The 19114-nt window shown below is 34.0% G+C and overlaps 2 protein-coding genes across 2 annotated transcripts; both read right to left on the bottom strand.

The window, feature by feature from the left end:
• Positions 1-850: 850 nt before the first annotated feature.
• On the bottom strand, positions 851-18286 carry LOC105345915 (uncharacterized). Its single transcript, XM_011454275.4, has 4 exons — positions 17636-18286; positions 3205-3321; positions 2875-3012; positions 851-2054 (listed from the first exon to the last, which is right to left on the bottom strand). The coding sequence occupies exons 1-4, from the start codon at positions 17907-17909 to the stop codon at positions 1813-1815; spliced, it is 771 nt and encodes a 256-aa protein (XP_011452577.1). The 5' UTR covers positions 17910-18286; the 3' UTR covers positions 851-1812.
• LOC105345914 (uncharacterized) lies at positions 5982-8434 on the bottom strand. The gene is made up of 4 exons (XM_011454274.4): positions 7806-8434; positions 7325-7444; positions 6472-6609; positions 5982-6320 (listed from the first exon to the last, which is right to left on the bottom strand). The coding sequence occupies exons 1-4, from the start codon at positions 8065-8067 to the stop codon at positions 6088-6090; spliced, it is 753 nt and encodes a 250-aa protein (XP_011452576.1). The 5' UTR covers positions 8068-8434; the 3' UTR covers positions 5982-6087.
• Positions 18287-19114: the final 828 nt, after the last annotated feature.

The raw sequence follows: 19114 nt of genomic DNA, 5'->3' as shown, positions 1-19114 counted from the left end.
CATATACAGTTATGGCTAGTATATCAGTTCTGATGTCGAATTATACACGTGGAAATAAGTAATACTGTATATTGCCTACATACTTTGCAATGAATAAAACTGTTTACGGAAGTTCCTTTGACAGCAAACGTGTATGGTTGATGTATATATAGGTATGCAATATACCAATCTTATTTCAAGTTATTACATATGTAAAAATAAAATAGTAATTACTTAATAAATAATAAATAATGACTTAAACTTCATGCGTGAGTTACTTTTTAGTATATACACTAGAATACATGAACGGAAAAAGTTTCAATCAATCGATATCATAAATATGGTTTTGGCCTCTCATATAGATGATCGTAAATCAATGTATGGTACTTCCGCAATCAAAGACCAACTTCTGTATTTTATAAGGTTCAAAGCTTGATTAATAATGTTGAAGGGAAACTTCAATATTAATCAGAAAAGTCAGTTTAGAATGACATTAATCAAGGTAAAACAGTTTAAATAATGCAAGGTCATCTTCGGTGAAAGTATTTGTGTACCTTTTACGGCGCTTTGAAGACAAAACATTTTCTTAAGGTGTTGAAATACTAGTACACTCTCTTAGAATATGAGATAACTCAGTTTAATTAAAATAATGTGGACAGACAATTGGAAATTCTATATATCCATCCATCTTTGAAAAAAGGAGTGATACTGTTAAAGAACGATAATCAATAGATCTGTAGTGCTACTGACTTGAATCATAGCCATTTCCATTTCTTCAAAAGAGTGGTAACCTGGATGTCTGCCAGAGAATGAAGAAAGTCGACCCCGGGTACGAAAGAGCTACGCAATATATTCATACACTGAACACAAATAAACTGATAATTTTATTAAAAGCAATATAGATACTGTACATAATATTCTGATTACAAAAGATTATTAACTGATTAACATTACAAACAGTATAACTAACAATTATTAACAAAGAAAAACATGTTATAGAGTATAACTTTATATAACAGTACTATTTGCTGTCACCGTGTCTAAAACATTTCTCGTTAGTTTATATTTTACCTGAATTTGGAGGAATAATTATTGCTGGTGTCAAATTTAAATATATCAATGATACACTAGCATATACTAATACACAAAAATTCAACAATAACGTTTTATGCTTAAAAAGAATTAACATGAACAGAAATAATTATGACCATCTACCATCATTTAATACACGTAGTGCATATACAATACAGTGGTACCTTATCATTACGACCACCTTTAATCTAAACACTATCGATCGATGAATATAACGTCGATAAAATTAACAAACAGACAAACAAACGAGAACTGCTTTGGCGTTTCACAAAATATAATTATTACAATATTTCACTAATCCTGAAATCTTGCTTTATCAACGCCATCGGAGAAATCTTCAAAAAGTTGCAAGAAGGACGGGTTGTTATGGGACGGAAATGCTTCATTTTTGGGACAAGTTTACCACTCACGACAATGTTTTTTTTTATCCGAGCTTTCTGTCTTTCTTCTCACAGGCGCTGAGTCACGTGAAATAACAAACTTAAACCATTCTTAATAGAAGAAAAAAATAGAATAACTGCTTATCTAGGCAGTATTGAATTTTGTTCTTCCTTGAGAATAGTTTTAATCGATTCAATGTGATATATCCCTATGAATACCTCAATGTGATATATCCCTATGGATACATTCAATGTGATATACATCCCTATGAATACATCAAGTGTTTTGCACGTCTGTCCTTTCGGGTAAGGCACATTTCTAACTGCACCAAAAAGTCCAAACCGATTACAAAAAACCCACTTAATACTTGTCGCTCATAGTCTTAGTTTTGATTATTCTTAATGCTTGCGTTAAGAAGACCCAAAATATGCTGTCTGCTACTAAGAGAATCAGAGAAAACCACGCCAAAGGAGCGGGCCAACCCACGCTCACATCTCGAACCGGACAGACGCTGTCAGGGATATCGTACAGCGCGTGGCAGTAGTAATGCTCGTAGTGGTGCTTCAGGTGAAAGATCACTAAACCAAAGAAGACGAACACACCTGCGTAAAAGAATTGAAAAAAATATCAATATGTAAATTTAATAAAAATGAAGTTACCGTATATTTTAAAATATTTTCTGCATTTACTTTTGAAAAATTTATTTAGCATCAGTATACTTGCTATGCATTACTTTGAAGAATCAAATAAGCCCAACCTACTTGCTTTCTAGGACTTGAAATATCTAATAAGTCCTGGCATACATGGTCTTGCTTTGCAGTACTCGAAATATCTAGTTTGTCCTTACATACTTGCTATGCAGTACTTTTAAATATCTTGTTAGGCCTGACATACTAGTTCTTGCTATGCAGTACTTTGATATATCTAGTTATGCCTGACATACTTGCTATGCAACACTTTTAAATATCTAGTTAGTCCTTACATACTTGCTATGCAGTACTTTGAAATATCTAGTTAGTCCTTACATACTTGCTATGCGGTACTTTGAAATATCTAGTTAGTCCTTACATACTTACTATGCAATACTTTGAAATATCTAGTTAGTCCTTACATACTTGCTATGCAATACTTTGAAATATCTAGTTGGTCCTTACATACTTGCTATGCAATACTTTGAAATATCTAGTTAGTTCTTACATACTTGCTATGCAATACTTTGATATATCTAGTTATGCCTGACATACTTGCTATGCAGTACTTTGAAATATCTAGTTAGTCCTTACATACTTGCTATGCAGTACTTTGAACTATCTAGTTAGTCCTTACATACTTGCTATGCAGTACTTTTAAATATCTAGTTAGGCCTGACATACTAGTTCTTGCTATGCAGTACTTTTAAATATCTAGTTAGGTCTGACATACATGCTATGCAGTAGAGAGCGCCCGCCACCATACAGACGGGGACCATCTTCCTGTAGGTCCCAAGTATCGCCAGAAAGTTAGCCACAATCAAGTCTATGATTGTCACCATAAAACACACCACTGTTGAATTGTGCAGACCTGAATAAAAGTTTGATTAATTTGAAAATTTAAAAAATTGAGTGTATAGCAATTGTTTTCTTTTCAAATTCTTGATGCAATGTTTAAAAGTTTTTTAACTATGCCATGGACGTATAATAGTAGTTTGGTGCAAAGTATCTGACTTTAATGTAAACACTATGATATCGCATTTCCGCCATACTTAACGCATACCCATGAAAGACTTGGTGTTGGTAGACACCACCATCGATTCCTCGTCATAATCAGACAGGAAGTTAAAACACTCCTTCCGGTCCAGCCCTGCAGCCGTTAGTGTGGCCCTCGCAGTGTCTGAAATGCAAAACTCAAAACTTAAGTCAAATCTTTATTTGTAATTCTGAACAGACGTGTCTGAATGGCATTTAAGGTGGCTCGACAGTCCAGTGAATTATTTAATGGGTCGACAAAGAATCATTTTTGACAAATGATTGATCAATTTATGCACAATACAATTATCTATTCCAACAAACATATCAAAGACGGCCTAATAAACTCTATGATATTTTTTTAAACAAAAATATTTATGCAAATGAAAATCAAGAATTGTAGATATTTTTTAAACAATCAATTGAGACCAAGTTTTAAGCTCTAAAATACTCTGCTTGCAGTTAAAACAAAGGAATTCATGTAAAATCATTAAAAGTCGATATTGGTCCCTGTTTTGTAAAATCATATTGAAAAAAAGAGTCTTTACCGGTCCATCAAATAAAATGTTGGTGTGTCGAGGAACCTTAGATGACCTCAGTAGATTTATATACTAGAAGTTTGACTTATATGAAGGATTGTGCAGAAATTACGTAACGAAAGTTAACTAATTTCCTCTCTTTTAAATGATTAAACATCAAACATTCGTTGTTTTGATCATTTCATATTTCCCTGAGTTTTGGAAATTCATTAAAAACGTTAAAATTCATTAAATTGAGAAGGCCGACTACATATTGTACGTGCACGGATCTCCAAAACTAATAAGCTAAAACCAATCCGCCTTTCATCTCAATAAAGTTTTAATTTCATCTTCTGATGATAAAAGGTTTGTCATTAATGAAGCTTGATAAGACGAGCAATATATCCAATTAATTGGTTAATGAGAGATGAGTTAAAGGGAAATTACTGCTCCACGTAACGATACAAACAAAACGAGTTTGCTTGAAGGTTATTTTATTAAAAATATCCATCACTTTCATCCAAACAGTAGTTGAATAGGATATTTTCGTATGACAAAAGTTGTGTTTTAACCCTGAAAAGTGGTTTGCCCAAAAACAAATCTTCGTAAAAGAAGGTGTAGGATTCACAACATCGTAAATGTAAGTCTTTTAAACATGGATATTTGGTCGCTACAACTTTACAGAATTTTCATATCTGAATGATTTTATTTGTAAAGATGTCACAAGGGATTTCCGAAGTAAATCTAGAAAGATCAAATTGTTCTTTGATAAACATAACTAATGTATCCTTTTTCACAACATGTTTGTTTATAAGCACATTGAAGTCGGTTGAAATATGTTTTAAATTGATCTCCATTATCAATATACATAAATTACTCTCTATTCTGGTATAGCCCAATGTAACAGATAAAAAGTAAATTTGCTGCATACACAAAAATAGTAAAAGGCAGTTGCTAAGCGATACAATTTATGTTATAATTGGATAATTAAAATCTTCCGAGTCGTTCTTTTTGTGTAAATTGTCCAACTACATAAGCTTATGAGAACAGAAAAGATATCTAATCGAGAAACTGTTTATCAATATGGCTGAGAATGCATTGGGTTGTTTTATAAATATATCCCATTGAGCTAGACAAGGTTAATCCAATTATCTTCTGCATATAAATGTATCAATTATTTCGACCAAAACCTGATTTTTTTTTTCAAAGTGCGTTAACATCGACGATTCAAACGCACTTTGACAATTTATTTTTCAAAGTGCGTGACTTTGTTCCAAAATTTAGGCACTTTGAAAATTTTTTTCGAAGTGCTTAATTTTTCAAAGTGCGTTGTAACATGGCTTTCAGCTTTTTATTACAAGGATATTTTCTAATATTACAAGTGAAAGATAATGCTTGGTGTTTTGTTTTAACTTAAAACTGGTGTTCTGACTCTATCTTTGTTCCGAGATACGTACACTTACGTTAAACAAGTTCATTAAAATTTTATGACCATAAGCAGCTAACAACGTTCCAGTTTAAATTATATGATGTCGTTGACACCATAAAAGGACTGTGACATTCTCAAAGAGACATAAAATCCTTTTGTTTAAGCAAAGAAAAAAGAAAAGAAAAAAAAGAAGAAGGCGCAACTCCGTGAGGAAATTCGGAGTTAAAGATACAACAATAATCACAGAAAAAGAGCGAGTCACGTGACATTGTGGTTTGATGTATTGATTTATATCACCAGCTTGTGCAAGTGATAATTTCGAAATAACATGAATTAGAAATTAACAGTACCTGGAAAAGACAAGTGATATAGGCACTTAGAGACATACGCATTAGAATGCCCTGATGTTTAGACTAAAAACGACATAGGTCCTGTCATCAGGAACAAACAACACTGTGTGTCTACACTCTTCAATCAATACCAAAAAGTCTTCGCTCAACGAAGAATCATTTAGAAATAAAAAATACTAAAATTTTTAAATATCGGGATTTATCGATTTTTCATGTAGAAGTTATATCAAATTCATGGACAAACAAACCGTTTGATTTCTATGAGCGACTGCGTACTGCAGCCATAAATGTCAACTGACATTGCTCTCTAATAAGGTTGCTCAAGATTTGAACAGCCACATGAATGATCAAAAGCAAGATATGACGAAATCATATTAAATATTATCAAATGTTTACTTTTTAAATTAACTCATCAATCACCGTGTTTGATGGAATTAATTCCACCATGTAACACTGACTTTGAGTTTTGAGCACATTGCTGTATTTAATAAGTCAATGTTTTATTAATGGATTTAGTTCAATTTATTGCATCAACATCATTATCATGTCTTCATAGAATATTATTACCAAAATACTATATATTATGACATGGAATAAAAATAAACTGCAAATGATCATATCATAGTTTTTGCTTTGATGACTCTGAGAGCACGTGTCAGAAATAACCAAAGAATACTGGCTACTGAACAGATGATGACGCCCACCCACGCAACAGGCACCGCCCACAAAATGGTGACTGTTCGGGTGTCACAGGCAGACTTTGGTATAGGGTACAGTGACTGGCAGTAGTAAAGCTCGTAATGATGCTTCACGTGGAAAATTGCGAGTCCGAAAACAGTGAACAAACCTAGAATAACAAAGTAAAAATAATACATGTAACTCTATTACACAACGTGTTAGTACCGGAATTTGATGTCAATGAGAGAGAGAGAGAGAGAGAGAGAGAGAGAGAGAGAGAGAGAGAGAGAGAGAGATTTTCATCTTCATAGGATACTGACTAGCCATACAGTACAAAACTCCGGTAACCATGCATGCCGTGACGTGTTTGTTGATAAGCGAAATGACCCCGACACCTAGCGCCGCCACGAGGTCAATGATGCAGACGATAAAACAGGAAGCGCCAGAATTCTGTAGTCCTGTAAAAGCATAATTACAGTTAAAGATAATTTTATACGGAACTGAGGCAAACGATGAAATCAGTAAACTTTAATAGAAAGAACGGTTGGTGCCCTCACTACCCCATGGGTAAAATATTCTCAAAATTATCGACTTATTTTGTGCCGAAACCTCATCAATATTCCATGAAATCTGTGACTTGATCGTAAAATACCCCTAACAATTGCTTATAGGTTGCATTGTTCTGGAAGCAGAATCTTAAAAGTCTCTCGGGAGTAATAAGAAGTCGACAACTCCTTACATAACAGCTATAACGCGAATATTGCAATAAAGCACGCAGCAACAATACTGCAAGACTTTACTCTTAAGCACGATTTCTTGTGGTTATTAACCCCTATTCATAAATGTACCCGGAATGAGTCATAAAATACATGCATATATATGAAAAAAATAATAGTAAGTAAACCTTCTTATATGAAAGGTAATGCATTTGCATTTAACTGATTGTTACGACAGTATCTGTAACTTACTGGCAATAAATCTCCCGTAACTCTGTATGGTTCTATTAAACATGTAACTGATGGTTAATTTTACTAGCTATATGTCTCCTGTAACTCTGTATGGTTCTATTATACACGTAACTGATTGTTAATCTTACTGGCGATAGATCTGCCGTCACTCTGTATGATTATATTATACATGTAACTGATTATTAAGACAGTATGTGTAGCTTACTGGCGATAGATCTGCCGTCACTCTGTAGGGTGGAGGACTCCTCGTCATACTCCGACACAAAATTGTAACACCTGTCTCTGTATTCACCCCCTAAGGTGCCCATCTCAGCCCTGGCGGCATCTGCAGAAAGACAATAATGTTCACCATTGATACACCATACTAATTCCATTTTGCACGCTTACCACTAGTGAAGCATACAGTCTTTACAACCAATTAACCAAAATTTACTAAACTGTAACTAAACTATATATATATATTTAATGTTGTCTGCACTCAATCATTACAGCAACACAGTGATAAGACAGAAGGTGGAAAGTTAATCATGAATATTAACTGGAAATTAAATGTGTCTTGGACGATTTGTCTTTCATGTTTCCTTTTATCGAAACAGACGCTAAGTATTGATTTGCTCATTATATGAAAAGAAAAGACCAAGAAATGAAAACAGTTAAACAAAAGAAATGACGATCGCAATATTTACCTGTCAGTAGGTCACATAACTTCCATGGCCCCCCATACTGGTAGTACAGAAAGTAATATGTCCCAGAACCCAGTTCCTTATAAACTGTGACGTCAGAACGTGACGCGGCAGGCGTAACTTGAAGCGTGGATGAGTTGGCTTCAACGACAGAAAAGTCTATCTCTTCCCAAGAATCCACAGAAATGGCCAATAAGATAAACACGCTGCCGAGAATCCCGACTACCACGGACAATGACGCTAGAATTACCAGCGGCGAAGGCATCACTAGACACTTACAATGGAATGCTAATCTTCAGCCATAATGAGTTCTGTATCAATTTGTAGTGGACGGATAACTTTGAGTGGCAATTTCCTCTTCCAATTACATCTTTAATTCATATTTTAAACAAAAACAACAACAACAGGTATAAAGTTTAAAAGATGGTCCAATTTCCTCCTCACCAGCGCATGCGCAATGCGAGAATCACCATGGTAGTTAAGTATGTGTATTGAGCGTTTCATTTATAGGGTAAATGGCAGTCGATTAGCGGGATAACACAAGAACAGCAACAGGGAGAATATCGTTATAATCGATCGATTCTCTTCTTATCAAAATTTTAAACACGCCATACTCTGAACGAGATCACGGAGTAACCGACTTGATTGCAAAACAATCACTATACGAAACAAAACATTGACGGCAATTAGGAATTCCCGCAAAGCAAATTTAAATATACCTCAAAGGAATGACAAAAAATGTGATCATATTCAAAGACACATATCGCACAACTAATTCAAAACACACTCAAGTTCAATACATCTATAAGGCTTTATAGTTTTGAGTTAAGGACCAACAAGAATTTTTAGAAGAATGGAAAACTCAAGTTTCTCCAAGATATTGCTGACGATTTTTCAATTTTTCTGGAAAACATGGCTAGCATGTTTAACATTGATTAAAACTGGTATTACTTCAGTAAGTCCAGACATAATCCACACATAAATCCTACTTAAACTTTAATTACATTGTAAACTCCATCCTCCCGATTGGTTCCTGCAATCGCATTTCAATTTGAAAAACACGGGGCAGACCGACAAAGACGAGAGAGGGGGATCCGATGTCCTATTATGGCACATTATCTTGGAGAAGTGCTGTGGCCATCGATCAGTTTTCCTTCCTTATTCTCAAGGGCATTCAAAATCTTCAGTGGGATTAGGAGAGTACTGACTAAAGTGCATACATGCAACAGAACATCATTATAAACAATAAAAGGGGATTTGCAACAAAAAATTCATAACAAATGTTGATAGTTTCCTCACAGTTCAGTCTAGCATCGCTGAAGTCATTCATATTCATCTAAACCCTGGTTTCGCCTAATATCGGTAACAAATCAAAGTAAATACTAGTACATGTACTGTTATTTAGTGTTTTAATTGGCACAACTGATATAAAGCCTCAACAGAAAGATAACAGATACATTTTTTTTAACTTCTATACTTATGAATTAAGACTTTTTGCCGATAAACTACAGAATGCCTGCACCAGAGTAACTGCTTACACCTTAAGTATTTCAATACGTGTGAGATGATGTCCGTAAGCTATAATTGAATTTTATCTGATAAGTAATTATTGAGAAATAAATTAAAAACCTACTTTCATTTTCGACAAACCAGCCTAAAATAGCAAATATGAGAGTAAGGTGGTGGACACGCTTTGGTGGATCCAAGTCGGGGGGATTTGCATCAAAATATATGCTTGTATTGGATGAGAATATCTACTGGTAACTTATTTAGGATATACATAGAAAATAAGATATGACAGATGTAGAGTAAACAAAATGAGCCAATTCGTTTCATGAATACGCGATTTTAGTTTAGATGGAAAGAACTTTCCAGAACTGGGTAACCAAGAACGCGGATTGACTAATTAACGTCATGGCATTCAGTCTTTTATCTGAAATCTGTATTTGAGACAGTGATAAAAGTTATAGTGAGATTTTAACTATAGAACAAAGTTTAGAAAAGAGATACGACGCACTTTACACCCACTCCCTAATTTGAAATAAAATAAAAATGTTTGTAATTTTTTTCAAGTCAACTGCAACAGAAGGATTAAAGGCCTAGGGCATGTACATGAAGTACATTGTATAATATCAATGTAAAAAGTGTTAATTTCTGCGCTTGCGCGGAATATTATCTAGTTTAACTAACAAAAATGCATTTGATTAGAACGTGGTTTGCAACACCTTATTCAATAAGGGGGTTTAAAGATTTGGTGGCAGGAAGGGGCCTAAAGTCAAAAATGTGGAATTTAAACATTGAAACAAGCTAATTCACTAAACTTCTACAACTACTTTTGCACACAGCACATCGTCATTTAATCTCTTGGCTTATATGAAAAATTGTTAAAATATTCAGAGAGAAAATAATTGTGTACTTATGCCAGCAAAATAATTGGCATAAATGCAGGAATCGTTAATCAGAGAATTCAGTAGCTTTCTTCTCTGTTTACTCTAATAATTGTATTTGTTGTAAACTTTCTTCAGACAATAAATATACGATGGTTTTTAAACACTCTTGCGTTAGCACGTTCTTGTTTAATGTATGTAGTAAGCATGGAACTTGTTGATTTGTGTTTTGTTTATATATATATTTTGTGTATGTGTGTGTGTGTGTGTTTGTTTCCTGTAACACCACTTTCTTATTTGATTATCATGCTCATTCACTAAACCCTGAAAAGACAACCTGTCTGTGTAACTCATTTACTCAAACTGGATTGATATCGAGTGGCTACGACGCACGAAGAAGTTTAAACATTCCAAATTCTCCACATTATAGATTTTTCTTCTGAACCATTTCCCGCTTTAAGGCACATGTCCTCACTAAAAAGAGAGACAACTCCCACAAGAATAAATTTTGTAACAAAATTATATTTTTTTCTCTAATCAGAAAGCCCCCGACCAACCACTTCAGATTTCAGAAACAATTTGATTCACAAAATTTTGAATATTATCAAAACGCGTTTACTTGATCGTAGTGTCCTTTCGTGGTCTCGTAAAAACAAGATTTGAAAAATATATAATATCCGAAAGGTGAGAAGTAATGAAATTTCATTTTTACACCAACGTTAGTTTCAAAATAAGTAAGAAAAGAAAACCACCAACGTTTGTTTTAAAATAAGTAAGAAAAGAAAACCCACCATAATTACAAATGTATAATATTATATGATATCAATGATAAGATTTGACATTTAGAACCATTTAAACAAGGCCTTGGACTTTCAGTAAGACGTAATTATCTTGCGTTAATACAAGTGTCCTTTAAAAAAGGACTACAATACGTGGACCATCTGCATGTGTTTCCAACGAAAACGTGAAAGCCTTCAGATTATCTGATTCATAGATTCCACCGACTCTAGCCCTCTGCTTTTAACCACTAAATTTGTACATTGTATTACGTATATACATGTACGTATAGCCCTGACTTTTTATCTCAGAATTTAAAGGGTTCATACTTCTAAAATAATTATGATCTATCTATGAATGAAGTTTGCCTGTATAGTATCAGGCATTCGGTGAATTCTACTATTTGCGCACACATTACGATTCGCACTACTTTGTTAACTATGCAGTGACAGCTTTGTGTAAATTAAAAATTTCATATTTTAACGCATTTTTCTTGAGATTTAAACTTTTACACAGTGACATAATTATTCAGTCATACTTAAATGCTTAAAAAATTTAATCGAGAAGTACTCTAGCCTCGCCTTCTAGGCCTATAAAAGTAAAGTTAAGTTACATGTATATTCGGAAAACAACAAAACATTGCTTATGCTATTTGATGCATGTTGTAGTTTCGGCATAACATTAACTTATTTCATAATACTGATAGTTCATATCACATGCCAATCATTTCTTTAAAAGGAATACTTTGTTTCTGTACTGTTTACTGACAACATTACAATTAAAGCGCCTTTGAACTTATGCACACATATGGCACGGAATCCCGATCCCGATTCAGATAAACGTGTGCTAGCCTGGTTCCCTAAGCTACCCATTACGCACAAGAACCAGGCTAGCTCATGCGCAGGCTGAATTTTCCCCAAAGCATCCGGTTTCACCTCGCTTATATATCTCAGGGTCCACGCAATGACTCTGGCTTCAGGTGAAATATACACCGATTGAGTAGTCTTAGAACAAAAGCCAGACAAGTCGTATTGATTTCAAAGAGCAATGGCTGAGTCGCCTACAATGAAATAGACAGGCCTACGTCACATTGCAGTTTGACACCAACTACCCAAAGTCAAAGCTCTATGGAACGCCAAATTAACATATATTCAAATATTTGTACCTATCTTCAAATAATTGTACCTATCTTCAATTAATTGTACCTATCTTCAAATCATTTGAAGATAGGTACAATTGAATTAGAGATAGGTACAATTGAATTGAAGATAGGTGTAAATAATTATACCTATCTCTAAATAATTATACCTAGGTACAAATGAATTATACCTAGGTACAAATGAATTATACCTAGGTACAAATGAATTATACCTATCTTCAATTCAATTAAAGATAGGTTCAATTGAATTATACCTATCTCTAATTCATTTGAAGATAGGTAAAATTCATTTAAAGATAGGTACAATTGATTTGAAGATAGGTTCAATTCAGACATATCTACAAAGTATTTGAAGATAGGTACAATTCAATTATACCTAGGTTCAATTCGTTTTGTGTATTGTTGAAAATAATGAACGCTCCCTTTAAGACAATTCAACATGGAGGGAAACGAGTGTGTGTGTGTGTGTGTGTGTGTGTGTGTGCAATATATTTGCAAAAGGCATCATTTACTTATTAAAATATACATGTATATCAATAAGTAAGCCAAAAACATGTATACCCGAATACCCCATTCAAAAGTGACGGAGTTAGGGTAGTGACGTAGTTAGGGTCACTAACGTTATATACCTAAATAAAAAAACTGGCTTTATTTTTTTCCAAAATTTTATCAAAGAATGTATAATTCAGTTGATATTCACTCTATTTATTAACGCAGTAACAATTATTATGAGTTTTTGTTTGTTTTAAGGCTCAATCTTTCGAAAAGTTGACAAAATCATATTGTCTATTTTATCATCCCGATCCCGATTTTATTGTGACGTAACGAAAATGACGTACTATACAGGGAGTATTCATTATTGCCAATATTTTAGTAATTGAAGATAGGTTCAATTCAATTGTACCTATCTTTAATTCAATTGTACCTATCTTCAATTCATTGCATTTGTACCTATCTTCAAATCAATTGTACCTATCTTCAAATGAATTAAAGATAGGTATAATTGAATTGTACCTATCTCTAATTCAATTTGAAGATAGGTACAATTGAATTGAAGATAGGTACAATTGAATTGAAGATAGGTACAATTATTTGAAGATAGGTACAAATATTTGAATATATGTTAATTTGGCGTTCCATAAAGCTCTTGTTAAAATGGTTCTATTTCTTTGCACTCGAATTATATAAATCACAAATTACAGAATGTACTTAATTCCACTGAGATGACAAAAATCATTTCCACAGTACGGAATCAATACACGGCACTGTTCAGGCTTTTATGTTTGACTGTTTCGATCCTTCTGATCTCAAAACTTGCCAGAAGCGCTTTAACAAATGACTTTGATTTGAACAAGCCGAGGACAAATCAGCAGAGGCCATCAACTTCACGCTTACTACATGGTACTACAGCTGTAGCAAAATAATTAATATCAACAGGTAAAGGGATCTTTAAACACAAATTGTTTACATTTGCTTTTGAAAGCAAACAGAAAAAAATCAAAATAATTTACTAAAATAATAGATGTATGTATCATCTGAATCAATAAAAATAGATTTTATCTTACATTCTTTACAAGCACATTATCTTTTCAAAGATAACTAATCAAACAGATTATACACGTTGTCGACTAAATGTTGCGCGGAGCTCAGAACGTTAGTGAAAAATAATGAACCGAGAAAAAGATAAAGATAAATGATATCATATCATATATTTCTTAAGATTTCTCTTGGATAAAAAATACATCACAAAAGAGGATAGCGTTACGTAATCTATTGACCAATACCGACCTTTGATAATGTTCTTTTCTCATAAAGTCATTAATAATTGGGGAAAATAGTAAAAGATAGACAGATTTTCATATCATATCAACAAATCTGTTGAATCAAAACAACAATTTTCGGATAGGGACATTGTAATTGACCAGCGATGTTTTGTGATAACAGTCCACCAGCTGTGAACAGTAGAGGTAGCGAAATACCAGTCCACCAGACACACCGGTAACCCCCCCCCCCCCCCCTTATATCTCGCAAAGGCTCATCATAGTCCAATCCACTTAGTAGTATATGGACGGCTAATTGCATTCCACTTAAGTAAATAGATAGATTAGGGGAAAATGGCAGCAAAGGTTTCGTGTTTTTCGCGATAACTAATAAAAAATTATTCATCTATAAATAGAATATTTAATGGAATTCAAAATTGATTTTTATTTCAAAATGTTTGTCGTCTAAACAAAACTAAAATGTTTAGGAGAAGAATTTCATGGACACTGCAAGTATCTTTGTTTATCCAATGAAATTAAAAGTTTTCTCGAAATTAAATAGAGATTTAGATTGAAGGTTGTAGAAATGATCGCCAATCCTCGATATTTAGACTAAATTTATCGCAGTTCACAAAGTCACAGCATTGTTTTATTGATAGCCGTAGGCCATGTCTGTCCCCAGCATCAACTATCATTGACTATAGAGTTACATGCGAATCGTAAATCATTTTACTAATTGATAATTTTCAATCTTGGATAAACTGTTAAAGACAAAAAAACAATACCAAATAAAATAAGCAACAAAATACGCAGAAGAAGTTGTACTCTTTCCAGAATATCTAAATTGTTAAACGGGCTTTTATTAAAACTATTTGCTTGATACAATAATGCACATTTCTATTATTTTCATTAGATTTTAACAAACAATAATTAATTTTATTCAAAACACAAGGTTATTCTCATGGAGCCAAAGGTCACAACTTTAACTAAATATAATCAGAAGATCGGCTAGTGACCAAAAGTTGCCCTTTCTGACGAAATTCCTATATTTGCGAACGACAAACATATTCTAATTTTGAGATACTTCTGTATTGACGTCTCTACAGATACTCTAAGAAATCGTATCATAGTTGTCCACTTCGTCACGAAAAAGAATATATCATTCGTTTGAAACAATCTTTTGGTCCCGTCGCATCATCAGCCATAGCGATATATCAAGGAAGCTGATCCCGAGCACGCTGTACCGGAATCCGGAACTTTATTTTTTATTTTAATGCTGATTCAGCCTGTTAAGTTATTTTCTCATTCGAAACAAAATCAAAGAGAATACAATTAAGATTATTTTTAATTCACATCATAGACTTGAACTTTTTTTTACAGTCTAATCAGTGTACTCTATACGAATTTCAATGTTCAACGATTCTATTGATCTTTAGGCCGAATAATTTGATATTTTGCAAACGATTTGGATGCTGTAATGATGTTTAGTGGTAAATTATTTATCTTTAATCGATTTATCTGCTGTAATTGTATTATAATCATTGATTTTTTTTGTATTTATTTACCCCATTCTTACACTAATGTAAATAGTTTGACCGATGATTATTACAAGGACTCTTTGTTTTTGTTTGAAATGAACAAGAAAATTGAATTAAAGTGGCTGTAGTTCCATTCAAGGACTTATGCAAACGTTTGTACAGGTGGAAAACAACAGAAAAGTTTCAAGCTTGAGATCTGTAATTATACGGACTGTTAACGTCTGTGTGGTCAAATTCATCGGAAGACTATCCTCAACCAAGCCAATATTTGTTGTTTCTTTGCGTAACGACAATGATTGCCTCAGAATATAACAAGATGTTAGGTAATCCACTCATTACGCAAACCACGTAATTCTCAAGCGTGCGTAATATCGTGATTAAAATATTGTGATAACCAGAAAAAAATATAATTTCTATTCAACTTAAGCAAATCATGTACAAGTAATATAGTATATAAAAAAGAGAAAGGCACAGACAATTATAAACTCTCTAACTGTGTAAAAGGGAATTTACTTTTGAAAAGCTAAAAAAATATATTTTTGTTTTAACTATAACTGATAGCAATAATTCACACAGTTAGTCACAGTTTCATATATGTTAACAATTTCAAATTTTGATATGCGTCAGTTAACACTTCTCTGGCCAGTCATATTTCCCCAATAAGTTTATTGAAGCTCTTTTACAATTTTTCATATATATGGCATTGGGACTAAAAAATAAATAAATTTATAACATAATATTTTGTAAAAGAGTTATATAAGAGAGACAGAAAGAAAGAGAAAAAGACAGACGGGCAATCACATCATGTACATCAAACATAGAGCAGTTATGTAGAGTTTACCTTTTTACTGACCAGCCATTTAATCATGGGGGTTTATTTGTAGGCACTTTACCACTCTTATAAATTTATCATGTGAGGTTTATTTTACACTACAATATTGCGATAATCTCAGACCTGCTTATTGATTCTAAGTGAACATAAGGCCAATCTTCTGAGATTCTCAATGAACCTGGGGCCAATCTTCTGAGAGAGAGAGAGAGAGAGAGAGAGAGAGAGAGAGAGAGAGAGAGAGAGAGACTTACAGTATCAAGTAAAAAAAAAGATTGATATTAAGACGGGAGACAAAGCAGTTTTGATTTATTTTGTTTTGTGTGTTAATTCCATTAAATGCGTTCCATCTCTTGGTACCAGAATCGTCAATCAGCTCAGATTTTTCCCTTCACTCACGTTGTAAAATGAAAACCTCATCTCTTAATTCATTTTAGTAACCAAACTCCACATTCATATTATTTTCTAAACCCCTCATTTTGATTTAATGCCTTACCTTATTCGACATTAGTTTCAATCTTTTGTGCATCTAGTAAAAGAGGTGGTTTCAAAATGATATTTTTTCCTAATGACTTTTTACATGGACAAAGGTTTATAATGCGCCGGTCTTTCCGCGTGATGTCTCTAGTGTTTCATTAATGACTTTGCAATAAGACGGGGATTGCATTTCATTGCACTGAACAGAACTTTGCTCACGATAGAAGACAGGCTATATTGCGTGATTTATAAATTCATCACTAAGATGCTTTTCATATTGTTATGTTGTTAATTTTGAAAATATCAGGTGACGGGGTATAAAACATTTGGAATTTCCTGTGGAACATTTGATGACGCATGAAACCTACATCATGAATAGAAAACCAAATGGAAAATCTTTCAGAATATTTTTTTTATATTTTAAATTTATCAAATAAATTATTTTTACTCTATATGTTAATGAGACTTAACAGTATGGAAACCCTTATTAAGTAAGATTTGAATCGCAATTTTATTTGAAAATGATAAAAGAATTCATTTCAATTTTGAAAATTGACAATCGTAATTTTTTTTCATTAAATCTCAGCTCTTTTGAATTTTCATGACGACTGAAGTAATGAATTTTTTTAAACCGAATTCTACTTTAAGAAAAACAGAAGATGTTTTATGTTTAGCGAAAATTTCCATTAAAACGGGAAATGACACTGCATCACTGTAGAAGCCCGAGTCAAAAACGAGTGTCGTAGTGAAGTGCATCTCTAGCCCCAGGTTCCGGAGTATGATACATCACAAATTGTAGAGTCATATTTCATAACCGGTGATAGCAAACAAAAATCAGAATATCAAACGTCAAAAAAAAAAGATACAGTGGTAATATTTGAGAGTAAATTGTCTAAGGTTACAAACCTGTCAGTACGTCACAAAGCTTCCACAGTCCCCAATACTGGTGGTAAAAATAGTAAGTGGTCCAGGGGTCCACCAGAGCCCCCCGGATACTGTAGACATTTAAATCACTGTCCGAGGAGGCCACGGTCACCATTCGGTACGAGTTGTTGGCGGCGGTGAAGCTGTAATTGGCTTCCTCCCAGGTATCCACAGAAAAGACTATGATCAGAAATAAACTGGCCACGAGGCCCACCAAGACCGTCCCGGCCTCGAGGATGGCATACGGGGCCGGCATACAGACAGACAGACGGACGGATTCCTCTCTCTCTTTCTCTCTGATCTGAACACTGCCCTGGTCTTGCGTCACATCTGTGCCAGTCTGATGGCGAAGACCGGCCGTGAGAACGTCTTAAGTATCCCGCCTTGGATTCCTCAGTCGTCTTCAATAGTCGTCGCTCGATGTATCGAGCGCTCCGTTCAGTGGCTGTCTCCCGTAACTTGTGTCAACACACAAGTACCTGACGAAATGTTTGGATAGTATTCACACGTGGATGTGGTCCTCAGGTACCCTGGCTGATCACCAACCGCTGGGTTCTCCCGAGGCGCTCTTTCTTTTGTTAATTTTTCATCCAAATTGTCTTTACAATTGCTTTATCTTTGTTTGGTCAAGGGTGATAGAAAGATCTTATTGTAGCTTAAAACCGTATAACTAAAATATTTACACTTCCAGGAGAACAAAACACCGGTATCTTAATATGTATATAGATATAATATTTATTGATTAGGTTCGGAATGTTTTCAATATCGAAAAGAAAACTTGAGGTACATTGAAAACTGATTTTCAATCGATTATTATTTCTTCACAGTGATGAATTAGACTGCGGCTGTAAAGTCGCGTTGAAAAAAAAAGTAATAAAATGAATTATACAAAACATGGATGTTCCAACCGAATAAAGTCTTTGAAGAATAATCTTTTAAAAGTCTTTAACCATTCTCTATGATCGTGACAAATGGGGAGAAATGCCGCCACGTGATACAGGATCGGGGGACCTACCACGAGAGATGATTGTCAAAAGGTTTATGAATAATTGCGAGAAGGAAGCGTTGACATCGTTTATTGGTTTGTTGCTTATGTCGACCCCCCTCGCTATTATCTCAGTCGCAGAAACCGAATAGGAACCGCTTCGAACTGTGGGTGAACCAGAACTAATCAGGGAATCGTTATCGTCATATAGAAGTGAAAATCCGTCCTCTTTACAGACAGAGAAACATTTGATATATCACAAGATTAAAAGGACAAAAGAATCATTATCCTCGTCATCTATTGATTGAATCTCTGTCATTAAGTTGCTATAAAAGAAATTCAAGATACATGTGGAGTAGTATTGATTGAGATCGAGCGCGTCATGCGTCTTTTTTAGCCGGCATATTTCATCAAATGTATCAAATCAAGAAACGATTTCATTATAGCATTTAAAGAACTTGTCAAACAGTAACTAG

Source organism: Magallana gigas, chromosome 7 (assembly GCF_963853765.1).
Source record: "Magallana gigas chromosome 7, xbMagGiga1.1, whole genome shotgun sequence".
In the NCBI taxonomy this organism is placed as follows: Eukaryota; Metazoa; Mollusca; class Bivalvia; order Ostreida; family Ostreidae; genus Magallana; species Magallana gigas.
This window is presented reverse-complemented; position numbering and strand designations above follow the sequence as displayed.